Genomic DNA, 25,577 nt, shown 5'->3' with positions numbered 1-25,577 from the left:
CTCACACCTGTATCCCCAATGCCTAGGAAAAGGAGCTGGCACACAGTAGGTACTCAATACATATTTTATGAATGAAAGAAAGCAAGAGAGACAGAGAGGCAGAAAAAAAGAGAGATGAAGGTATAGGTAGAAAAAACAAGGAGAGACAGACAAGGAAACAGAGATACATAGTTGTACAGGGAGATGGAGGCAAAGAGATGGAGTGTGTGGGAGAGAGTTACGGAGAGAACCAAGGGCAGAGCTGGATGGAAGGGCCAGAGACAAGCAAAATATGTACTCCGTCCTGCCAAGACTCAGCTCAGGAACCAGGAAATAGGAAATGCCTCTGAAATTGAACCAGACTCAATCCCTCCAGGCCTTCAGCAGCCAACTTGTCAAGCATCAGTCCTAGGGATGAGGAAAATCCCTTGTTTCCGGGAGGGTGAGAAAAGAGCTGTGACCTCTGGCAAGTCTGTTGCCCTCTCTGAGCCTCATGTGCCAAGATGCAAGAGTGCCCTGCACGCAGGGCTGGGCCAGGTTCCAGGCGAGGTGAGGCTCGTGGAGAGGGAAGTGACTTGCTCTGAATCTACAGGTTGAGAGGCAGAGCTGGGACTAGGACCTGGCCCTGTTTGACCCCAGGGCTCCCACGGCCCCCTGCATCTCTCCCATCCTGGCCCTGACCATCCTGGGCCATCCTTGTCAGACAGCATGTGAGCTCTATGAGGGCAGGAATCGTGTTCTGTCCTGGTCACCCAGGATGCGCGCCCAGCATTGCCCCACACAGGGCCTGGAACACAGCGTGGACTCAGTACTTGTTTAATTGGCTGAAGAATAAATGAATAGGGACTTCCCTGGTGGTCCAGTGGCTAAGACTCTGTGCTCCCAATGCAGGGGGGCTCGGGTTCGATCCCTGGTCAGGGAACTAGACCCCGCATGCCGCAGCTAAAGATCCCACACACGGCAACGAAGCTCCCACGTGCTGCAACTACGACCACAGCCAAATAAATTTTTTAAAAGAATAAATGAATAAACAATAGAATGAAAGGAGCCATTAATGACTGCAAAGGAATGAAGGCGTGACTCAGAAGAACAGCTCTCCAGGCTCCTCCTCCCCATTCTGCAGAGCCCGGCAGACAGCAGACACTCAAGAAATGCTGGGTAAAAGAAGGAAGGGGCCAGGCCTGGAGCGGAGGATGCTAGATCATGAATTTCCATCCTCAGGATGAGAATCTCCATAAAAGTTTTCCTTTAGGAAACTCCAACCTTGTCCCAAATGAATTTAGGGAAAAAAGTCGCCGGAGACTGAAAAGCCAAGGGGCTGGGGCCTCGGGGCTGTGGACGGTGGTGGAGGGACCGGGTATGATTTCCATCAGGAGACAGAAGATGCAGCAGCATTGGGCTCTCTTCCTGCCTCGCTCATGCCAGAGAGGAGAAAGCTGGGGTCACCAGGACGGGCAGAAACAGCAACAATGATGGACAGAAAGAAGTGGGGCTGAAGGGAATCCTCTAAAGGACTCTGCTTGTGGGCTGGGGTTTGTTTTGTGTTTTTTTGCGGCGGGGTGGGGTTGCTGTTTTGTTCAGGGCTTAGAACAGTGCCTGGCACACAGTAGATGTTAACATTTTAACAACCAGTCCGGCTATCCCAGGCTGAGGGCAGGCTTGGGAGAGAAACTTTTCATTTTTGCAGCTTTTGGGTTATCGACCACAAGTTACCTTTTCACAGATCATCAATTTAAATCGAATCTAAAGCAATATGGAATTAAATAGAAATCAAAGACACAGAGAGGGAATTCCCTGGAGGTCCAGTGGTTCGGACGCCATGCTTCCATTGCAGGGGGCATGGGTTCGATCTCTGGTCGGGGAACTAAGATCCCGCAAGCCGCACGGCACGGCCAAGGAAAAAAAAAAAAAAGAGAGAGAGACAGAAGAGCAGAAATGTGATGGAAAGAAAGGGAATCCTGGCCTCCTTGCCCCTCCCCTGTGCCGAGATCCCACCCCCTGTGCCCCTGGGGTCTGAGGGACCTACTTCTCCAGCAGCCGAGTCACGGCCTCCTGGGCCTGCTCCCCGTAGGCGTTGCCCTGTCTCAGCAGGCTCTCAGCAGCCTGCACGGCCACCTGCATCTTCTGCTGGTTCAGCTCCATCGTGGTGAGAAAATCCCGGTGCCGTTTCAGTGCCTCCTCCACCGACTCCACGGTGCCCGGCAGGTCCAGACCCGACAGTGCCATCTCCTGGAATGGGGGAGGGGTAATGCTCCCTTTAGCCCTGCTTCATTCCAGGACCAGGGAGAGGCTGCCAGCCTGCCTTGCCACCACTTTCCTCTCCCCTGCTCACTGTTCTAGCATTGAACACGCCAGGCATGGTCCCACTTCAGATCCTTTTCCCATGCTGGTCCCTCCAGATAGCCCCCACGGCTGGCTCTTTCACTTTCTTCAGGTCTCTGACCATCTGTTTAAAATAGCATCCTCCTCCCCCAGCCATATCCCTTTATCCTGCTTTATTATTTTTCATAGCATATACCTGACACGATATTATATATGCTATTACTTGTTTATCATCTCCTCCCCCACATATATACACACACACTAGAATGCCAGCCACACGAGGGTGGGATTTTGTGTTTTGTTTCCTCTGGCCTCCGCCGCAGAACAGTGCCTGGCACAGAGGAGGCACTCAGTAAATATTTGGTTAATTGATGAAGACTGACCTGGGTCCTGTGTGACTTCAAGGAAGTTCTTTCCCTCTCTGGGGTTAGTTTTCTAACTGGTAAAATGGGTGGATCAGAAAGGGTCTCTCAAGGCCACCTCAGCTCCAATGTTTAGTAACCTCATGATTCCAGGGGCCCCCTGTCTGTTTCTCCAGGTAATGCTCTAACTGGGTCAGCTTTCTCTAGATGACCAGCACAGGTAGTCATGCTTTCTAAAATGACCCCTAGGGACTTCCCTGGTGGCCCAGTGGTAAAGAATCCACCTTACAATGCAGGGGACACAGGTTCGATCCCTGCTCAAGGAACTGGGATCCCACATGCCATGGGGCAACTAAGCCCGCGTGCCACAACTGCTGAGCTCGCACGCCTCAACTAGAGAGACCGTGTGCCACGAACTACAGAGCCCACGCGCTCTGGAACCCGCGCGCCACAACTAGAGAGAAGCCCACGCCACAGCGAAAAGTCCCACATCCCACGGGCCGCAACTAAGACCCGATGCAGCCAAATAAATAAATAAAATGATCGCTAAAGGCTGGTACCTACTCTTGGACAATCTGAAAACTGGGTGTTCCATCCTGTCCAAATCCTCACATTTGGTTCCCATCCCAGAAAGTTCCCCCAAATGGATCAGCTGTTCCCAGATAACCACAGCACTTGATTCCTCAAGCCATAAAGGCAGTTACCCTCTCCAGAGACTCTGCAAATTGCCATTCGCAATAAGAAGATAATCTGCTAATTTAGGCCCCCAGAACCACTTAATCCACCACCATTTACTGACCCCAATAATCTCTCAGCCTGAATTCCCTCTACCATAATCTTCATCCTCTGTTATCCACCCCAAGGTCTTCTTTAAACCCCATTGACCATCACCAATCAACCTCATACTCTTTTATTTCCTTCCAGACAATCCACGAACCCAAGAAGCCACTCCAATGAACACCCAAATGCATTACTTACTCAGAATAGTCCACAAACTGTTAATCACCTAAAATAAGACGCCACCCCACACATCAGAATCCTCAAATTCTGTTACACACCCGCCCACACATGTTCACACCGGATGCTTCACAAACCCAGCCATCCGTACCAGATACCTGCCACACACACACACACACACCGCCGCTGACAGCAGATAAGCCACGAAGCCAGTGGTCCCCGCAAACACACTCCTCCATACATTTCCTTGTCCCCGAAATCCCCCGCGGCCTCAGACCCCCGCCCTCGTCAACCCGGAAGCGGGCACCTGGTTGCGCAGCACCGCCCGCGCCTGGCGTAGGTCGCGCAGAAAGAGCTGGTAGACGTGCGCCTGGACCAGCGCCTCCCTGCGCGCCTCCCACAAGCCAAGCAGCTTGTGCCAACCAAGTTCGAGGTGCGGCAGCCACTCGTCGAGTGCCAGGCCCGGACCCAGCTCGGTGCCGTCGCCCGCCAGCAGTGCCTCGCTGGCCGCCACGATGCGCGCGTAGTCCTCCTCGCGCTGGTCCACTTCTTCCTTGAGGGCGGCGTGGCGCGCCAGCAGCGCGTCCGCCTCTTCCAGGCTGCCGGGCAGGGGCCCCTCGCCGCCGCCCGCCGTCTCCTGGGCGCGCACCAGCCAGTCCAGAAAAGCGTCCAGATCATGCAGGAAGCGCTGTAGGCGCCCGGCCGCCGCCACCGCCTCGCCACAGGCCTGAGCTGCGCTAGCCAACGCGCCCCACTCGGCGCCCAGTTCCTCGGCACCCTGATGCAGCCGCGCAGCCTGAGCCGGGAAGCGCACAGCCAGCAGGGCCGCCTCCTCCTGGAGGGCCGCCTGGCGCGGCTCTAGCGCTTGCAGAGCAGCCTCCAGGCCGCTGAGGCGCCACTGCAAGGCGCCGCCCGCGCGGGGCGCGCTCTCCACAGCCCTCCGCTTCTCGCGCACCTGGGCGCGCACCTCCGCCACCTCCAGCAGGTGGTTCTCCACCAGCAGCACCGCGTTCACCTCCTCTTTGCGTTGTTCCGCCAGCTCCACGATGCGGTTCCACCTGCCCAGGGGAAGCAGGGCGGCTTAAGGAGGACGGAGACCCCTCTTGGGTGTGGAGGGCCCATCGACCCTAGGTAGAACCCAGCCACTGTGTGACCTTAGAATGTCATCTTATCTCACCGAGCCCCGGTTTCTGTCTGTGTAAAATGGACTCTGCCAGGTACATTTGCTTAGAACAGCGGTTCTCAAAACGTAATCTAAGCAAGGGCAAAACTATCTTCATCAAAATTCTAAGATGCTATTTGCCTTTTCACTTTCATTCTGTCCCGAGTGTACAGTGGAGTTTTCCAGAGGCTGCAGGACAGAGACTGAGTGCAGAAGCAGACCTGAGAACTCAGCTGCCTTCTCTTAAGCCAGACATTGAACAGATGTGCAAAAACGCAAAACAATGCCATCCTTCTCGCTACATTTTTTTTTGTTTTGAAAGGTTTTTTTTTCATTAAAACATGTTAGCTATGTTAACAGACTAAGTTTATTATTGTTATTTTTAACGACGTAATATTTTTAAATTACTCAGTATTAATTTCTAATGTAGTAAATATTGATAGCTATAACCCACTAAAACAAGCTCTTTGGGGTCCTTAATAGTTTTTAAGAGTGCAAAGTGTTCTGAAACCAAAGAGTGTGGGAACTGCTGGCTTATGACATCAGATAATACGTTGGATGCAATGAATAGTTACTGAGCATGTACTATAAGCCAGGTGCTAAGGCAAACCTGTTTTATTCCAAAATAAATAAATGGGGAAAATTACGCATTGCCCTGTGCCTTCAGGCAAGAGATGATATTTCTCTGGGCCTCAGTTTCCTTTCATAGGCAGTGTATGGTCCAGTTTATAAGCACAGAATCCGAGCCAGACTGCCTGGCTGTGTCAGGCTCAAAGTCAAATCTGAGCTATGTACCCTTCGGTTAGTAACCTTCTCTGTGCCTCAGTTTCCCCACCAGTAAAATGGACATAGCACAGTACCTACCTCATAGGGGTGTTGTGAGAGTCCAAGGAGTTATGGTTTGTGAAGTGCTTAAAACAGTACCTGTTAGCTACTATTATTGAGTGGGGGTAATAGTCCCCACTCTTGATATGGGGACTTGATATGGTCCCGAAGACCATATCAGGGCCTTTGCCTTGGCTGTGCTCCCTGCCTGGAATGCTCTGTACCCTCCCTCCCCTCCCCCATATGTACTCTTCCTGTGGATGGATCCTTCTCGTTCCCCCCACCCCTTTTTTTTAAGCTCTGCCCTCACCATCCTGAAATCCTTTTCTCAGCCAGCCCCCAGGGAGGTGGCCCCAAAGCAGGCTGCCCTCCCTTCTCAGGGAAGCTGAAGAAAAAGGGCTTCCCGCAGGTCCACCCGAGCCCCCCGGGTCCCTCACCTGGAGGACCCACCTGATGGGGGGACCTTCCTTGGCTGCCTTCTCATCCCCTTTGAGGGCCCAGCTCAAAATGTTATGGCTGACCACAAGATCTAAAATCACCCCCAAGCTCCAGTTATGCCCTACCAGGTCACCTATTTCCTGCATAAATCCTTCAAACTCTCTAAATATCTTGTTCATGTATTAGTCTATTTGTGAACTCTCTGTCACCTCTAGCATGGACACACCATAAGGGCAGAAATTAGGACTCTGAAATCAGAAGGACTCAAGTTCAAGTTCTGCTCTGGCCAGATTTGCCATGTGAACTTGGGCAAATCATTTCCATCTCTGATCCCGTTTCCTTATTTGGAGAATGGGGATAATTATGTCCACTTCATTGGGTGTTTTTAATGAGTTCATGTGGCTGAACCACTTAGCACATCCTCTCACTAAACGCCGTAAATCACTATTGCTGTCATTGTCTTTTTAGGCCCTGGTGCCCTGGGATTGTTGAGTCTACAGAGACTAGGAAATCACTGGATATTGGGATCTTCCAGCACAGCAGTGAAGGGCACAGTCTTTGGAGTCAGACAAATCCAGGCTTGATCCCCATAACTTGCCATGTGACCTCAGGCCACCTTCACCTCTCTGAGCCCCCATTTCCTCCTCTCTCACATGGGTAATTTACACCCCACAGAATTGCTGGAAGACTGAATATATAAATATGATCAAGAGCCCCAGTTCTGGATTCAGGCAGAACTGGGTTTGACTCCTACTTACTAGACCGAGTAAGCTTGAATAAGGATTTCACCTCTCTGGGTCTGTGTCTTTATCCATAAACCCTACCTTGCAAGAACTACTGGCAGTGTTCTAGCGGGAAAGATTTAAGTTGTTGCTATTCTTAAAGAGCTCTGAATTCTGGAAACTTTACTATGGAAATTGGGATATGGGGAGATAAAACAAAAGTACTTGGAAAATTTCCTAGCAGATAGTGGATACTCAATAAATCATTTCTGAACAAGTAAGTTAATATCCCATTAAAATGTATTGTGTCCTCATTTTACTACATCACCACTAACACTGGGTATTTTAATTTTTTTCAAGATTTTGCTAATTTACTAGATGGCCCTTATCATCTCAGGGATTTGAAAGTGCACGTTCTTGATTTCTACAGTTGGTGAATGAGGAAAAGAATGATGGGAAGAACTGGTGTGGGATACCTAGAACTTCCAGCCCCAGGCCTCACCTACCTGCTGTTGAGGTGGTCCTGGCAGGAGCGCACCTCCTCTGAGCTGGGGTGGCCTCCTTCCACCAGTTCCTGAACTGTGCGGTTCACATCCAGGACACGGCCCATCAGACTGCTCATCTCCTGGTCCAGACTCTCAAATCTGTGGAAGAAGGATGGACGTGCTCAGAGAGGCCTGGACCCTGGGGCCCTGTTCACTGGGTTTTGGGAAGATGCCTTCCCCTGGTTCTTCTCTTAACTCTCCAACCTCACCTCCTTAGGCTCCTTTGCTGGCTTCTCTTCTTCTACCTGCCACTTAAATGTTAGATTCCTCAGGGCTCTGTCCTGGGCCCTCTGAGCTTTCCCTCACATCCTGCCTGGCCCATCTCACCCACTCCCACAGTCCTTGCCCCTGAACCCATCACTCACACATCTATCTCCAGCTTCAACCTCATTCCTTTTGAACCTGTCTCCAACATTAAAGCCTGCTGTGCATCTCCTCCAGGGTCCTCACTGTACTCAAACTAGCTTCAACATCTCCCCCAATTTGTTCTTCTTCTGGGTCTCCATCTCAGGGACAGCCCCCGACCCCATTCCCTGGGCTCTGTTTTTGACAAACACTCCCCCCAAGCCTGTCTGCCCCCATGGCCTGTCTACTTGGGCTCCAGCCCTGGTCCAGTCCTGTCCTCTCCTACCTGAATCCTCACCCCAGCTGCCTCTCTGGGCTCCCAGCCACCACTCTCACCCCCTCCAACCTACCCTCCACATGGCAGCCAGGGAAATCTGTTTTAAGCTGGCCATGGTCCTCCCTTGTTTAAAACAATGCCCAAGGCTGTGGCTTGGGTAACTGGGGGCACAGTAACAGCAGGGACCAGGCCTGGGTTTCCAGGAATGCTCAGCCCAAGACCTGGAACAGGGCAGGAGCTCAATAAGTACCCACTGAATGAGTGGATGGGTGAACATGCTCAGAGAGAGAGGTGCAGAGGGTTCATCCACTATTTTAACAACCCGTTTCTAAATCTGCCAACAGACAAATCAGTATCTAATGTGTCACATGGTGGTAACTGCTGTGAAGAAATGTGAAGTGGGGTGAGGGAAGAGAAAGTGACAAGGGTCAGAACAATTTTATAGCTAGGGAGGTAACATCTATGCAAGGGCAGTAGGAGTCACAGGGAGAGGGGTCAGGCTGGGACACCCCTGGAGGAGCTCAGGTTAATTTCGTGCCAGGTGACTGTAAGCCTCATAGTAATAATAGCAGCCGCTCATGGAACGCTCCCTGGACCCAGGCATTTGCTAAGTAGTTTGCACATACTAAGTCATTTATTGTTCTCCAGTAGCCTGTGAGGTTGGGACTAAAATCATTCCCATTTTACTGGAACCACCGGTTCCTGGTGAGTGGACACGGGAACTGTTGAATCAAGGAAGGCGAGACTGTGTGCGTGAGGAAGGGGACCGGGGAATCCCACCAGTGCGCGCTCACCGGTGCTGCACCACCTCGACGTCGTCGAGTGAATCGGGCACACGCATGGCGAGCAGCCACTGTTCCTTCTCACCGATCCACAGCTCGCACGCGTGCACCTCGCCGAACATGCGGTAGACAGCGAGGGCATCCCGCAGCCACTGGCGCCGCAGAGCAGCCACCTCGGTCACCTCGGAGAACAGCTGCTCGGCCTCCACCACGCGCACCTGCAGTGCCACCACCAGTGGCCCGGCGCCGCTGGCGCCCCCCAGTGTCGCCAGCTGACGCCGCAGGCCGCCCACGGGCCCGCGATGCGCCTCCACCTCGCCGGTGAGCGCGCGGTGCTGGCGGGCCAGGCGGCGGCTGGATGCTTCGTCGTGGCCGAAGTCGCCCGCGGCTGCTAGGCGGTAGGCGTCGCGGAGCCAGTCCAGGAGCCCGTCGAGGTCAGCACCGAACTGGTGCAGCGCCCGCGCCTCCAGCAGCCGCCGCTCGCGCCGCGCCGCCGCCTCTTCCAGCCGCTGCCAGCGCCGCCGCGCGCTCGCCGCGCGCTCCGCCAGGCCCGCCAGGTGCACCGTCTCGGCGCCCGGGCCCACGGTGCCACCGGCCGCGGCCAGCTCCTCGCCGCGCCGCAGGGCCTGCTGCAGCAGCACCCGCCGCCCGCCCACCTCGCCCTGCAGGATCTTGTGCTGAGCCAGGAGGCGCGCGGTGCTGTACAGGTCGTGGGCGCCGTCCGCCGCTCCCGCCGCGCCGCCGCCGCCAGCCGCCTCTAGGAGGCGCTCCTTGTCGCGGGCCCAGCTCTCGGCCTCCTCCAGCTCCTGCAGCAGCGCCCACAGGCTGCGCGAGGCCTCCAGTTCCGCGCGCCGCCCAGCCGCCTGCTCCTGCAGCTCCGCCAGACAGCCGTGTACGTGGTTCACGCGGTTGCAGATGACCTGCGGATCGCAGGGCTGGTAACCTGGACCAGGAAAAGGGGCAGATCCCGGGTTGGGCACGGGCCAGGGGGCGTCCAAGAGAGGGTGGTACAAGGCTACCTGCCTAGTCCTTGGCCCGACTTCATCAGATGCCAGGTTACACCTCCCCTCCTCCAGGCAGCTTTCCCTGACACCCCAAATCTGGAGCAGGCGCCTTCTCTGGCTCTCCCAGGCTTCTCTGCTTCCCATCCCAGCCCGGACCACTCTGCCTGTGACTCCTTCACCTAGCTCTGAACCCTCTGGGCCGTCACTGACAGTCTGTCTCCCCTACTGGATTGGGAGCCCCGTAAGGACAGGGCCAGGGACTGTCTCCAGCACACCATGTCCCCACCACTGCCCAGCACAGGGTGGAGCCCAGAGCAGTCACCTAGTGAAAACGGTGACTTATTGATTGAATGATGAATGGAAACAGAGATTCAGAGAATCCTAGAATGTGTATATTTTAGTGTAAATATACAGTGTTTTCCCTTCAGAAATGGACCCGATGAAACTTCTCTACTCTTAAGCTATGCTTCTGGGTTCCCTCTCTCATCCTCTGTTACCTTATCTATTAACCCAGTGATGACCTAAACTCCTTTTTTGTCTTCAAATATTTCACCTTCTTCCTGGACCTCTGGTTTGTGACTGAGAACTGTGAGATTAACTTAATGGGTTGAGGCCAGCATTTCTTTAATGAAATGGAATAGAATGAATAGAAAATATCGGAGGTAAGGGGAGAAGCATTGTTTTATAAAGGCTTGGTGTCTCTGTGTGTCTGTGTGTGTGTGTGTCTGCACGTGTGCCTGTGAACTCTGGGTCATGCGGTAAATGTATTTCTTACTGGGTCAAAAAAGTATGAGAGGGGCTTCCCTGGTGGTGCAGTGGTTGAGAGTCTGCCTGCCGATGCAGGGGACACGGGTTCGTGCCCCGGTCCGGGAGGATCCCACATGCCGCGGAGCGGCTGGGCCCGCGAGCCATGGCCGCTGAGCCTGTGTGTCCGGAGCCTGTGCTCTGCAATGGGAGAGGCCACGTCAGTAAGAGCCCCGCGTACCACAAAAAAAAAACCAAAAAAAACCAGTATGAGAGACACTGCCCTAGATGGCCTGTGGGATTTCTGCATTTGTGGACATTCACTGAAATTGACCCAAATACGGAGGCATCCAACTGAATAATAAACATCAGCAGTATCCATGTATCTGGCCCTTACTCTGACACACTGTCATTTAATTCTCACAACCATTCTATGAGGCCAGCATCCTCCTTAGCTCCATCTTGCAGGTGAAGAAACTCACACCCAGGGAGGGAAGCTACTTGCCCAGGATCAGCTAAGAACTGGTCAAGCAGGACGCCACACTCTGGACCACTTATCAGACAGCGCTGCCTCCCGTCACCATGACAACACACACCCCACACTAGCCTCTCTGCTGTTTCCACGGTGCTGCTGGTGCATTGTCACCAGGCACCGAGACCTCACAAGGAAAAGACCGAGGGAGCTTCCTTGACAAACATCCGTAAGAATGAGGATGAAGAGTGAAGGTGAAGGAGAGGGTCCCGACAGTGTCTCGTGGGGTCATGAGGTTGGTGATGGGCTGAGTTAGGATGGGGATGTCCGCACTGGGGCTTGGAAGGAGATCTCAACATCTGCTCTTAGGACATGACCCAGTCCATGAGGGTGAGAAACCCCTGACCATCCTGCAAGCTGGGCAGTGTCTTCCTTTCCTAACAATGCTCTGGGATTCCCAAGGGCCATGGCTCCAGATAAAGGAGTGAGACAGACCAGCCTCCATGCCCTCTCTCTGATCAGCTCTGCGGCTCTGGGCCTCAGTTTCCTCATCAGTGAGAAAGAAAAAAGCAGCCCTGATGCTGTCAGCATTCATACACAGTTGCACAGGACACAACGTCAGACAAGACCACTTTGCAATAGGGATGGAGCAGGACGAAGAAAAGACCGTTCCACAATCACATCTGAGAGCACCCAAAACAAAGTCACTGTGCAAACCACAAAAACGGCCACCCCCCTGCCCGCCCCCTCACCTGGCCAAGGTGAACCGCTCCTGCCAATCCTGTTCCTCCCACTACCCGGATAAAAATGATTAAGATGCGCAATCATCTGATTACCCCCACTTCCTGACAGCATCCAATCTGCAGCAAAACACACTATGTTAAGTCATCCCAGATCACCTAACACAAGCCCACATCCTATAACAAGCCCGTCTTAACATCCTCTTACTAAGATGCCCCATGGTTCCCCTGGTGTGTGCAAAGAACCAAAAAACCCAGCTTGGTTTGACTACAGCAGGGTTCCTGGTGGTCTTTGGCTGGAGGGCGTTGACATCAGTAAAATGAGAACGTTTTTAGAGCCAGTCTGGGTTTCGCCTATCAGCATCCAGTCCCTGCTTCTGCTAACGGCGCCCCACCCCTCTCCTTCTCAGTTCATGTCTTTGGAGGGAGCTGACCCCACTCTTGGCTCTGGGAGGGCATGTCACATAGATGTGGCCAATTAGATCACTGGATAGCCTGGGGCCATAATGCTTGACTGAGTGATGGGAACGGGACCCACAGTGGGCTAATGAAAACTTTCCTTGGACCTTTTGCCATAATATTGAGAGAAAGGGGCCTGTCTCTTGCTGGGTCTGTGAAGCTGCTGGATGATTCCAGATTTACACCACCAGGGGAGGGACAGCCCAATAGTGACACAAACATAAAGACTGGAGTCAGAAACAGATGGAGTCTTAAAAGCATCACTGAACTATCCCTGGATCCAGCCATACCTGAAGCAACACTCATCCTTTCCTGCACATTTAGTTACATCAGCCAGTACATTCCCCTTTCCTCCTTAAGTGAATTAAATTGAGTTTCTATCACTTGATGCTAAACAGGCCTTGACAATAATTACCTTACCCAGTCTTTTTATGGTATTCACTGAGATCGGCTGTGAAAGGCTTAGCACATAACAAGTGCTCAAGAAACGTGAACTATTACTGCAGAATCTCAAAGCAGGAAGAAGTCATGTGGTCCAACCTCTCACTCGAGGCACTAATTTCCCATGTGATATCCCTGATGGAGTGTGATCCTAGTTGGTGCTTGGATGCCTCCAAAGATGGGGAGCTCACTCCTTCATTCTGTCTCTCAGGAGACATTCTGCTTCTATTAGCACCAGCCCTGAAAGTCTCCACCTCAATCCCCAACCTCAGACTCACCCTGAAGCTGGGAGAAACGCAGGGCAGCAGCATTGAGCGCCTCCACCCGCTCACTCTGGGCCGAGATGTCCCCCTCCAGCAGTCCATGCTTCTGCAACAGGTCCTCTGCCTCCACCAGGTGCTGCCCACACTCCCGGGACAGCAGCTGAGCCTACAAGTAGGGGCAGCCCTGAGTATATTTTTGGCATTGGCCCTTAGGCCACTCGCGCCCCCCGCCCCGCCTTCACCCATGCCAGCCCTCTGCTTCTCTACTCCATCACTTGAACTCTGATCTGTCTCAGTCTCCATGTATCTGTCATCATCTCTCTCCATCTCTGTCTCTCTGGATGTTCCATCTCTCATCGTCTCCACAATTCTGGGCTCTGTCTATGTCACTGTGTCTCCCTCTCTACGCCTCCATCTCCCCCTTCTTCTGTCTCTCTTTGCCGTCCCCCCTTTCTCATTTACACTTCTGTCTCTATCTCTTTCTTTCCATGTCTCTCCCTCTTTTTAAAAAAAATACTGGGACTTCCCTGGTGGTCCAGTGATAAAGAATCCACCTTCCAATGCAGGGGACGCAGGTTTGATCCCTGGTCAGGGAACTAAGATCCTACATGCCGCGGGGCAACTAAGCCCATGCACCACAACTACTGAGCTCGCACATCTCAACTAAGACCCGACGCAGCCAAAAATAATTAATTAATCTTTAAAAAAATTTTATTTATTTATTTGGCTGTGCTGGGTCTTAGGTGTGGCATGCGGGATCTTCCGTTGCAGCATGTGGAATCTAGTTCCCTGACCAGGGATCGAACCTGGGCCCCCTGCATTGGGAGCGTGGAGTCTTACCCACTGGACCGCCAGGGAAGTCCCTCCATGTCTCTCTTCGTGTCTGTACTTCTCTCTGTCTCTTTGCTTCCATCCTTCTTATCTCCATCTTGCTCTGTATCTGTCTTTCTATCTCCAGTAGGTCTCCCTCTTTCTCACATGGATTCCATCTTCCTATGTGTCTTTCTCTGTAGCCATTTAGATTTCTGTTGCTACCTTTGGGTCTTCTTCTCCAGCTCTCTCTCTTTCTTTCTCTGATTTCTCTTTCTCTCAAATTGTCGTGATCTTCCTCCGACTTAATCTCTCTGCCTCTGTCTGTCCCTGACTCGCTCTGTCTCCATATTACTGTGTATTTTTATCTATTTCTCCAGATATTTTTCTCTCTTTCTCACATTTTCTTTTTCTGCCTCTCTGTCTCTCTCTGTATCTTTCACTCTTTCTTTACATCTTTCTGTCTCTCTCCCCTTCCCTCTCCATCTTTGACAACCCTTTCAGTGTATATACCCTTTCCTCCCCTCCTGGCATGCCACTCCCATCACTGGCCCCCGATCTGGCCCCTACCTGCATCTCCTCCATCCAGTCCACCATGTACACCATCTCCTGGAAGACTTTCTGCAGGGCCAGGTTCTGCTCGAGCCGTGTCCGCCGGGCACCTACCAGCCCAGTCAGCAGGGCCCACTGCCGCAGGACACTGTCACGCCGGGCTGCCACTCGGCGGGCGTCATAGTAGCCTTCAATCGCCAATGCCTGGGCCAGCTCGGCCACGCCCTGCACCCGCTCCTCATAGGCTGCAATGTCTGCCTCAATCGCTTCGTGCTTCTTCATGGCTGCCTCCACTGCTGGCAGCTCATACCCAAAGTTGTCCTGGGGCAGGGCAGGCCACACACACTCATCCACGTTGCCTCAGCAGTCAACCTGTTACCTTGAGCCTGTGTGACCCTGGAAACTCCCCCACCGGCTCCTGTTACCCTGGAGACCAGCCCCACCACCCCAAGTTGCCCTGGAGACCAGCTCCACCCTTCCCTGTTACCCTAGAGACAAGCCCCACCATCCCCAGTTACCCTGGAGACCAGCTCCACCACCCGCAGTTACCCTGGAGATCAGCTCCACCCTTCCCTGTTACATCTCTAACCCTAAACTTGTTACCCAGGAAATAGGCCCCACCCTTCCATTTCCTTAGAGACTAGGGACCAGGCCTACCATATCCTGTTACTTAGGAGACTAATTCTATCCTCCTGAGTTACGCTGGACACCAGATAACAGCCTCCTTTGTCACTTAAGAGATAATTAAATACTCTCCCTATTCTGTCCTCTCTAGTTACCCTGGAGACGAGTCTCACCCTCCTATTACCCTGGAGAGCAGGCCCACACCCCTCCCCCGCCAAACACTTAGGAAACCAATTCTCCCTTCCCACCTTCATTTATCACCTAGGAGACTAATCCAACACTTCTCTGTTGCTTAGGAGATCAAGTCTCTCTCTCTGGTCCCAGGGCCATCAGCGCCATCCTCCCTCCCTTTCCCCCGGAGCCAAGCCCTACGCCCTGTACCTGGGAGACCAGGCGCTGGTTCTCATTCAGCCAGCTCTCCCGCATAGCCACCTTGTGGTCAAACCTCTGGGCTAGTAGTTCCAGCTTCTCCTGCCGGATCAGCTCAGCCCGTAGGGCAGCCTCCCGCTCATGTTCTGCCTTCTCCAGCTGTCCCCATGCCTAAGGAGGCAGGAGGAGGCAGTCAGATTCCAACAGCTGCCCACAGTTTAATGGCCCTGGCTTCTCTATTTGAGGTCACTCCTAGCACTTATGGCACCTTGGCGCAGATTGGGAAAAAAAACGTTGCTTCCTCAGGACCCTTTACTGCTGGAAAAACCATCGGAATGAATACCCAGTCCATGATGTGAACGGCTCTCCTTGAGCAGTGCACGACCTACACAACTTCACAGAGCAACCCTTCCTCTCCCCTACATCCTCAGCCTCACCTTGTCAATATCCCAGATGCCACAGCCCTCCCGGGGCACGTAGAGGCGACGGTTGCTGGCACGCAGTTTGCTCTGGATGCTGAAGAGAAGCACCTCCAGGTTCCCCTTCTCCTGAAACCTAAAGGGGCCTGAGCTCAGGAACCCTGCCTCCACACCCCCACCTGCCACCCTCCCCCCGGGCTGGGCCTCACTTGACGGGCTTCTCCAGTGTGCAGTAGGCTGTGAAAGCCTGAAGCTGCTGCTGCACCCCACTCAACGAGTTGGCAAATTTCTGGTTGCTGATGAGGCCCACGGTGCGGTGGATCCAGGCCAGCAGCTCGGCTGCCAGCTCCTCGTAGCGCTCAATGATCTTCCCCACCTCCAACACCTGGTCCAGGACCTGACCCGGCAAAGGAAGGTGGGGTCAGCCTCATCCCGGATATGCCCCCATATGGTTCCCAGGCTCTCACCCTCCCCATTCCTTGGCTCCTCTTACCTTCCCAATTCGCTTCCCCTCCACAGCCAGAGCCTTCATCTTAGAGAAATAATGGTAGAAAGAGACCACATAGGTGATGATGGACTTCTCATCCGGAGCCTCCATGTTCACATCTGATGATTAAAGGAGAGTGAGGGAGCAGGAAGATGAGCGCTCTGACAGAGAGACCGAAGGTATTAAGTGGTGGGAGGGAGAACTCATTCTTACTTGCTGTGTGACCTTGGGCAAGATAACTAACCTCTCTGTTCCTCAGTTTTTGTATCTGCCCAGTGGGCATCTACCTCATGGGATTAAATAGTGCCTGACACATATAAACCACCATAGAGAGATTATCTCTAATGATTTCTTATTTTTTTATTTTTGGCTGCTTTGGGTCTTTGTTGCTGTACACGGGCTTTTCTCTATTTGCAGTGAGCAGGTTTTTATCTCATTGCGGTGGTTTCTCTTGTTGCGGAGCATGGGCTCTAGGTGCGTGGGCTTCAGTAGTTGCAGCTCATGGGCTCAGTAGTTGTGGTGCACGGGCTTAGTTGCTCCACAGCATGTGGGATCTTCCCAGACCAGGCTCGAACCCGTGTCCCCTGCACTGGCAAGTGGATTCTTAACCACCGTGCCACCAGGGACGTCCCTCTATAATGATTTCTGGAACACACTATTCTACCTTCTACCTCAGGGCCTTTGCACATGCTGTTCTGTCTGAAACACTGTCCCTTTTCTTCATGCCAAACTCCCACTCATCCTTCAGGGCTCCACTCAACTTAAGTGTCCTCAAATAAGCCTTTCTGTTCATCCTATCTAGAGCTGGTCTCCTCCTGTTATTCTTCCTCATAACATCTTATCATTTCTTCCTAGAACGAATCACAATTTGTAATTACATATTCCCTTATGTGATTATGTTCTTACCTAGAGTTTGAGCTCCATGAGGACAAGGGCTATGCCTGTCTTTTGCCACTGTTCCTTCCATGCCCAGCACACAGTAGGAGCTCAGTAAATACATACACTAAGTGTATGAATGGTATGTGAAGTTTGAGGTCAAGGACACAGGCTCTGGAGGCAGCCTTGAATCCCAGCTCGACCACTTACTCACTGAATATCTATAAAACAGACCTAACTTCTTTGAGCTCAGTTTCCCCATTGTTACAGTAAGGATAGTCACAATGCCAGCCACCTAGAAACACTATCAGTATTAGAAAGAATAACCTGGCACAGAGGAGAAACTCAGTAAATCCTGATTATCATTTTAATTTACTCATTGAAGGCACAGCATTATACTTTGCCCTTATCCTTCCTCAGCTCATGAAACTGACATCCAATAAACACCTGCTATGTGTCAGGCACTGTAAGAGGCAAGGTAGAGAAATGATTCAGACCATGAATTCTGGAATCAGAAAGTCCTGTTTACTGGGTTTTCAGTGTGACGCCGGGCTACTGACTTCACGTCTCTGAGCCTTCGTTTCCATCACTTTATGACAGGATTGATGACTTCTATCCAACCAGGTCAGTGTGAGGATGAAAGGGAACAGTGCTGATATAATTCCCAGCCATGTGCTTGGCACATGGGAGATGCTCAGAAAAAGGGAGCAACCCTTATTCCAGATATGGGGGATTGGTGGGGTATGATTATGTCCATTATTCCAGAGATGGGGGGTTGGTATTGGGTGAGATCATGGACTGGGAATGAGGTTGAAGTCGGGGGTGGGGTTGGGAATAAACTGAAAATGGGAAAGGGGTTGGGGATGAGGACAGAGTTGTGGATGGGGACAGACAAAGGGATGAGCTGGGGATGGGGAGGGGGGTGGGCATGGGAATAGGACAGTGCTGCAGATTGGGTTGGGGATGGTGTTGGCTTCAGGGATGGGGCCGGGGTTAGGAAGAGATGGGGGTTGTGTTTGGTGGGGAGGTGATTAAGGATGGGGAAGGGGGGTTAAGCTGAACATAGGAATGGAGATGGGGTTGGGTCTGAGGTAGAGATAGAGAAAGTAGAAGATGTGGGGGTGGGAAGGAGGTGGGACTGGAGATGAGGAAGGGGAGGGAGATGGGAGGGAGCTGGAATTTGAAATGGCCTTGGGGTTTAGGATGATACTGCAGCCAGATGGGGTTGAGTTTGGGATGGCACTGGGGCTGGGAGTCCCCCAAGAGGAAATCTGGGCTGGGGCCATGCAGAGCTCACCCTCAGGGTCCAGCAGACGTGCCAGCCCCAGGTGCTGCTCAGCTGTGCGGAAAGCTCTCTGCAGGTTGTAGTTGGCGTTGGACTTGGTGAGTTTGCTGAAGTCCACGAGATCGGGCCTGGGCAGGGGCACAGAGAGGGCAGGCAGCAGGCAGGCTCCAAAGCCAGTGGGCAAATGGATGAAAAGACATCCTTGTCTGAGTCCCACCCAGGGCGAGGGCAGGAGGAGCACGACCCGGCCAGTGGGAAAGCTGTGTGTGCTGGCGCGTGTCTGCACAGCACTTAGCTGTGGGTGTGAGCGCTGCGTGAGGGCACCTGTACGTCTGACTTCAGGACGCACACGTGTCTACGTGGGTGCGTTTCTGTACAGTATTATGTAGTGCTTGGAAGTCTGAGGTCTGGAGCCAGCACTCCTGACCCAAGACCCAGCTTGGCCATTTCCTGGCTGTCACTCTGGGTGAGATACTGCATCGCTTTTGTGCCTCAGTTTCCTCATTTGTAAAATGGGTAGAATAATAGCATCTGCCTCATAGGGTCATTGAATATTAATGACTTATTGGAAAGCACTTAGACCAATGCCAGTACACCCAGTAAATTGTCCCTTGTTAGCAGGACCTTGGTTACAGCTTGCGGGTTTCTGGGTATGTCGGTGGGGCTGGGTCTCCCCATACGTGCATGAGTGTGTACATATGGGTCCTGGCTTCCCTCACACTAGAGCAAGTCCCTCCCAGTCTCTAGGCCTCAGTTTCCCCAAACTGTCACATGGTCAATCATGACGTGGGCGTAATTTGTCTGGGTACCCTTCCTCAGCCAGCTCAGCCCTGGGCCCTGAAGTATGAATAGGTGGGTTCACGGGGAGCCAGATGGGGGGCCTGGGAGCTCACCATGAGGAAGGACTTTTTGATGGGAGGAGATGCTGTGCACACTCCAGAGTGGACCATCCACGGGGAGTGAGCTGCCCACCCTGTGGGCATCCAAGCAGCAGGCAGACGTAGAAGCCATATATGTGCACGAGTATATTCCTGTGTGCACACATCTGTGCAAGGGCACACGTGTTTCCATGTGTGCACAGGGTATGTGGCCCGGACAGGGGTCTGTGTGTGCATCTGTGTGTAAGTGTGTGTGTTAGAGCATGTGTGCGAACGGAAATGTGTATGTGTGCAGAGAGGTGAAGGGGGTGGGTGCTGTGTCTGTGTGTGTCATCTGTATACATCCGTGTACAGGTGTGTACCTGAGGGATGGGGGTGGGGGTAGCGTGCAGGGCAGGGCTGCCCCAGGCCAGGTGGTACCTGTGCCGGTGAATTAGGGCATTGAAGGCCAAGCCGTCCCGCCAGCTGGTGGTAAAATTCTGGATGTTTACCTCAGGGTAACTGGCAGCATGGAAGGGAGAGACAGAGGCAGAGATGGAGAGAGTCAGGAGGAGAGAGGCAGGAAGGGAGAGACAGACAAACAGAGATGGATTGATGGATGGTTGGTTAGATAGATAGACAGATAGATAGGAGATAGATGATAAAAGATAGATGATAGATAGGTAGGTAGATAGAAGGGTAGATAGATACAGGTGATATATAAGTAGATAAGGAAGAAAGAAAAAGAGAGAGAGAAAGAGAAAGAAAGGAAGGAAGGAAGGAACGAAGGAAGGAAGGAAGGGGAAAGAAAGAAAGAAAGAAGGAAGGAAAGAAAGAAAGAGCCAGGAAGATGGAAAGAGAAAGAGAGAGAGAGGGAGAGGGAAGGGGACAGGAGAGGAGCAAGAAAGACAGAGAGGCAGAGGGAATAAGCAAGAGAAGGAAAGGAGAAAAGAGGAACGGACAGAGATAGAGCAAGATACAGACAGAGATGGGGAAAGAAAGGAGTGGGGAGAGAGATATAGGAGGGGAGAGAGGAGGGAGGGAGAGATCGGAACAAGGAAAAGCAGACATAGAGGTAAACACAGACACACGGAAGAACAGATAACATTGCAAGACAGACAGAGAGCCCCAGGAGGACAAGAGTCAGAGAGAGCCCCGTCTGCATCCGTACCTGCCCCTCCCGCCTTCCTCCCAGGGCTGCTCTCCAGAGGGCAGTTCAGTTTTAGGTCAGGCCCCGCCCAGCAGGGGGACCAGGGACATGCCCGGTGGTGTCTGTGAGCCCCTCTTCCCAACCCCACTGCAGGTACCAGGACCCTGAGCTGCCTGAGCCCTGGTGTGTGCCCCCCTAGACTGCGGGGTGGCTGCTTTCAGGGGTGGGGGGCCAGGGGAAAGCTTGGGATAGGGTCGGGGGTCCACCTAGGTGCACATGAGGCCTTTTGAGGCCTTTTGAGGTGGAGGACGAGATGAGGGGAGAGAAGGGAGCAGGATGGGGACAGCCCGCCACCTTCCGACATTGTTCCCTGAGGAGTCCGAGTTCTAAATTTGAACCTGGCCTTCCGGATTGTTATACAGGTTTATTCATCAAGGTCGGAAGAGTTTGCTACCAGTTTGTTAATTTCAGATATAACTTTTGATGCTGAGGATTTGGGCTGCCCCTTGCGCTCCTGTCCCAGAGGGAAGCCCAGAGGTTAGGGCCTGGCCCTCCTGGGGGTGAGGGAGCTTATGGGGGTAGGGGAGCTTACCCAGCTGTCTTCATCTGACACCACAAGAGCAGCGCGTCCTTGGCCGAGCGAGTCTCTCTGTTGTCCTCAGTCTCAATTTTGATGACTTGAATCTGTGAGGATACAAAACATGGCTGTTGGGGTGTGGAGGGCTTGAGTCTGGGAGTGGCAGAGGAGATGGGGGAGGCAGCTTCAGGCAGAGGGTGGGAGCACCCCTTCTCTCCCCTTCCCCTTCCCTTATGGCATGTCCACTCCTCCCTCCTCCCAGAGTCTTTCCTACCTGGCGCCCTCTTCGCCTCCCTATGGCCACACGGTGGTCCGGCTCCAGTCTCTTCCTTGGGCTCCCAGCTTCCAATTTTGGCCACGACCCCCAACCCAGAGGGATCCTTCTAAATCTGATTATGCCCCTCCTCTTGATAAAACTCTCTAATTTCTCCCCATCTCAGACAGAGTAAGATCAAATTGCTAATCACAGATCACCAAGGCCCTACTGACCCTTCTGAGCTCAACTCCTCCCTGTCTCCCCCCTGCCTCCCAGTCTCTAGCCATACTGGTCTTTCTGTACCTGCAACATGCCAAGCTCATTCCCACCCCAGGGCCTTTGCATCTGCTGTGCCCCCTGCCTGGAATGCTTTCTCCTTTCATCTTCATTCAGCCATCAGCTTCTCAGAGAGCCCTTCTCTGGACACCGAGGCTAAAATCTCAACACAATCAATGGGATATTTTAGATCGCTTTTACTGCTTTATCATAATCTATTCCTTGCTCATAGCTCTTTACTTCTCTGCCTAGATTCATCCTCTTCCCATATATGTCTTGTTTGCACGTTGACGTGTTTATTTATTATCTGTCTAACCCCCCCGCCCACGTCTTGCTCCATAAAACAGAAAATTTGTCTATTTTGTTTCTGAACTGGAGCAAGGTTGCCTGGATTCCAGTTCCAACCCTACTACCTAGCTGTGTGATCTTGAGCATTTACTTCACGTCCCTCGGCTTCAGTTACCTCACTGCTAAAATGGAATAATGAATAGTAGTACCTCATTTATGCGGTTGCTGTGCATATTAAATGCCAAGTGCTTAGAAGAGAGTAAAAACTATGTAAACGAGGATCATGATGATGGTGGTGATCATGATTTTTTATAACAGAGTTCCTGGAACATATTAGGAATATTTTTGGAATGACTGATTGAGTGGGTGAGGGACACCCTCCTAAGGCCCCACCCCGGGGGGTGGGCTGGGCTGGGGTCACTTGGAGATCACCTGGAAGCGCAGGATGATGGTCCAGACCAGCCCGAGGGTCAGTCGGTGGTTCCCGTCCACGATGTCATGTGAGCCCACATTCTCCAGGTGCACACGCTGCTCCTTCAGGAACTGCAGTGCCTTGTCTACATTCTCCAGTGAGTGGATCCTCATGCGACCACGCGTGGGCCTTGGCTAGGGCGGCAGGGGCATTAGGAAATCCGGCACCTGGCCAAGAGCACTGTGCCCTCGACCCCACCCCTTCCAAAGAAGGCCACCCCCATAACTACAATCCCCAACCCCATGTCCAAGTCCAGGCCACGCCCCTTCAGTCTTATCAAAGACCCAGGACCTAATCCTTCTAAAGAAGGCCTGCCCCGTTCATAGCCAGAACCTTTCAAGTCTTGTCCTTTCAGGGCTTTTTCAGGTTCCTGGCCTCGCCCCTTCAACTTAAGCTCCACCTCCAAGCTGATAGCCACACCTTTTATTATGAAGCTCCGCCTTCCGCCTGTAGCCATACTCCCGCCCCTTCCATTGGATCTCTGCCCCAGGCCACCAATGTTTTGCCACTAGTTCCACCCCTCACTTCCTCCTTTTCAGGTCCCTGTCTAGAGCCACGCCCATTCCTATCAAGCCCCGCCCCACCCCAGGGCTCTCCTCTTTTTTTATAGCTCTATTCCTTCCAAGGGTGTTTGTTCCTATTCTATAGCCATGCCCCTCACGACTTCCTGCGCTTCAGGCTTCAATCTCTAGCTCCATCAGAACACCACCCTTTGCGATGAAGTCCCATCCAAGCCCAGAAATACAACTGCAACCCATACAACAAGCCACACCCATACAAGAGTTCCGTCTCGTCCCCCAGACTCCCGCGACCTAGGCCTCACGCTTTCGATGACAACCACGCCCTCAACCATAGACCCCCTACAACAGAGCTCTGCCCGTGTTTTATAGCCATGCCTCCTACTACCGCATACCCAGGCCAGTCCCTTTTAATAAAGCTCCTCCCTTTTCCAATAGCCCCACCCCTTCCAGCGGAGCCCCACTCAAGCCCAGAGTCCCGCCCCGAAGGGCAGCCCTCTCTGACGGAAACCCGTCTCTGTTCCAAGCCACACCCTCAGGCTCCTCACAACCAGGCTCCATCCCTGGGTCATGAACCCCGCCCACCCAAATGAGGTGCCTTTTACCCACCCAGCCTTTCTAGGTCGCTCCATCCACCCATTAGCCAGGCCTGCAGTAGTCCAGCCCGAGACGCTAGGGCCGCCCCCTTTACCCAGCCCTTCTGGCCCCCTCACCAGCTGCTCCCCGGACAGCACTTCCAGGAGCCGCGTGAGCACGAAGCCATCCCTGAGGTCCGCATAGAGGTCCCCGATGTGGCAGCCAACGCGAGCGAGGTGCGAGTTCACCCACTTGGTGAAGGTTTTCTTCTGCACGGCCTCCCGCTCATCTGAAGGACAGGCCCTGATGAGCCCTCGTCTCCTCCAGGAACTCCCCCTTCCAGCTTCACCCCAGCCCTCCACCGCCCAGCCAAATCGTGCTCAGGCCCAGCTCCCTGCAACTATCAGGTCTTTGGGCAGGCGGCTCCTCCTACCTGGGACGCCCTCCCCCTCTGGCCCCCCATGCCCACCTGAAGACCGCTTCTCTGTCCTTTAAAGTTTTCCTGAGATGTCACTTCCACAGGAAAGCTGCCCTGTTTCTTACCCTAGTCAGCGCTGTTCATTTGTTCAGGAAATATCTGAGCACCCACTATGTGCCCCACACTGTTCTAGGCTCTGAATACGAGGCAGAGCTCAGTTTAGTGGGGACACATAATACGCTAGGGAGCCACAGAGGGTTAAGGAGGGAGAAGGACAGGATGAGAGTTGGGTCTCAGGAATATCTCTGGCTTCTGTGGGAAGGGTGGATCAGAGAGGGCAAGAATAGCAGCCCAGAGCCCAGGGAGGAAGGGATTGGAGAAAGGACCCAGGAGAGAGAGGAAGAGGCTGGACCAGGGCAGAAGCTGAGGGGATGGGAGAAAGAGGCATACTGGAGAGTTATTTAGAGATGAAAAAGTAAGAGTCAGCCACTGACAGGCTGTGAGGAATGAAGAGGAAGGAATATGCTAGACTGAATGTTCCTTGAGAGCAGGAACCACATCTCCCCCTCTGTAGTAGCTGGACTGCCAGGTTTCCCACATCCCTGGGGCAAGAAGTAGGCGCGGGATTACTTAAGCGGGTGGGGAGGCGGAATGTGTACAACTTCCGCCTTGCTTGCTTACAAAGAAATTGTTTGGGACCTCTCTTCCCTCTTCACGTTTTTGTTGTTGTTTTTTTGGCGGCGTGGCATTCGGGATCTTAGTTCCCCAACCAGGGATGGAACCCGTGCCCCTGCAGTGGAAGCGCAGAGTCCTAACCACTGGACCGCCAGGCAGGGAATTCTCGCCCCATTTTCTTTTTTTTAATAGCAGTTTTAGGGACTTCCCTGGTGGAAGATCCCACATGCCGCGGAGCTACTAAGCCCGTGTGCCACAACTACTGAGCCCGCGTGCCTAGAGCCCGTGCTCTGCAACAAGAGAAGCCACCGCGATGAGAAGCCTGTGCACCACAACGAAGAGTAGCCCCCGCTCGCTGTAACTAAAAAAAAGCCCACGTGCAGCCACGAAGATCCAAAGCAGCCAAAAATAAATAAAATAAAATAAAATAAAATAAATAACAGTTTTAGTATGAGCTACATTCCCATACTATAAAATTCACCCTTTTAAGGTGTAAATTCAGTGGCTTTTAGGATAGTCACAGAGTTGTGCAACCATCACCTCTATCTAGTAACATTTTTATCACCCCCAAAAGAAACCCTGTACCCATTAGAAGTCACTCCCCATTCTCCCGTCTCCTAACCCTAGGCAACCATTCATCTATTTTCTGTCTCTAAGGATTTACCTATTCTGTATACTTCACATAAATGGAATCATGCAGGCCTCTCGTGTCTGGCTTCTTTCGCTCAGCATAATGTTTTCAAGGTCCGTCCACGTTGTGGCATGTATCAGTACTTTATTCCTTTTACAGTCAAGTAATATTCCATTGTATGGATTTTACTTATCTATCCATCAGCTGATGGACATTTGGGTTGTTTCCACTTTTTGGTGATTATGAACAATACTGCTACAAACAATAAGGTACAAGGTTTTGTGTAGACACGTGTTTTCAGTTATCTTGAGTATCACCCTGGGAGTGGAATGGCTGGGTCATCTGGTAACTCTATGTTTAACCTTTTGAGGAAATGCCAGACTGTCTCCCAAAGCAGCTGAACCATTTTACATTCCCACCAGCAATGTACAAGGGTTCCAATTTCCCCACATCCTCGCCACCACTTGTTATTTTCCTTTTTTATTTTCCTTTTTAAAATTACGGTCAACCCAGTGGGTGTGAAGTAGTTTCTCAATGTGATTTTTTTCCCCCAGGTTCATAATTTATTGTACAAATTTAGTATCACATGATGAGCTGACATTAGTTTCTCCAGGCATGAGCA

At 52.6% G+C, this 25,577-nt stretch overlaps 2 protein-coding genes across 5 annotated transcripts in view; both read right to left on the bottom strand.

Annotated features, from left to right (window-relative positions):
• LOC101332340 (spectrin beta chain, non-erythrocytic 4) overlaps positions 1-15,339 on the bottom strand; it is a 51,105-nt gene extending 35,766 nt beyond the window's left edge. Inside the window, exons 1-7 of one of the 4 annotated variants that reach the window (XM_073795876.1) lie at positions 15,207-15,339; positions 14,220-14,522; positions 12,855-13,005; positions 8,729-9,659; positions 7,274-7,411; positions 3,928-4,678; positions 2,006-2,208 (exon numbers count right to left, since the gene is read on the bottom strand). In XM_073795876.1, the coding sequence (XP_073651977.1) occupies positions 2,006-2,208; positions 3,928-4,678; positions 7,274-7,411; positions 8,729-9,659; positions 12,855-13,005; positions 14,220-14,522; positions 15,207-15,251 (2,522 nt within the window). In that variant the 5' untranslated portion in view covers positions 15,252-15,339. Of the gene's footprint in view, positions 1-2,005; positions 2,209-2,684; positions 3,848-3,927; positions 4,679-7,273; positions 7,412-8,728; positions 9,660-12,854; positions 13,006-14,219; positions 14,523-15,206 lie in introns of those variants that run through there. The other 3 variants (XM_033844025.2, XM_073795877.1, XM_073795878.1) reach the window with 3 other exon arrangements.
• Positions 15,305-25,361, bottom strand: LOC141277237 (spectrin beta chain, non-erythrocytic 4-like). The gene is made up of 10 exons (XM_073796824.1): positions 25,318-25,361; positions 23,369-23,549; positions 22,098-22,271; positions 20,861-20,952; positions 19,560-19,640; positions 18,274-18,389; positions 16,107-16,219; positions 15,823-16,010; positions 15,618-15,749; positions 15,305-15,365 (listed from the first exon to the last, which is right to left on the bottom strand). Exons 1-10 carry the CDS (start codon positions 25,359-25,361, stop codon positions 15,305-15,307), a joined length of 1,182 nt encoding a protein of 393 aa, XP_073652925.1.
• Positions 25,362-25,577: the final 216 nt, after the last annotated feature.

The sequence above is a fragment of the Tursiops truncatus genome, chromosome 19 (genome assembly GCF_011762595.2).
Source record: "Tursiops truncatus isolate mTurTru1 chromosome 19, mTurTru1.mat.Y, whole genome shotgun sequence".
NCBI classification, from domain to species: Eukaryota; Metazoa; Chordata; class Mammalia; order Artiodactyla; family Delphinidae; genus Tursiops; species Tursiops truncatus.
This window is presented reverse-complemented; position numbering and strand designations above follow the sequence as displayed.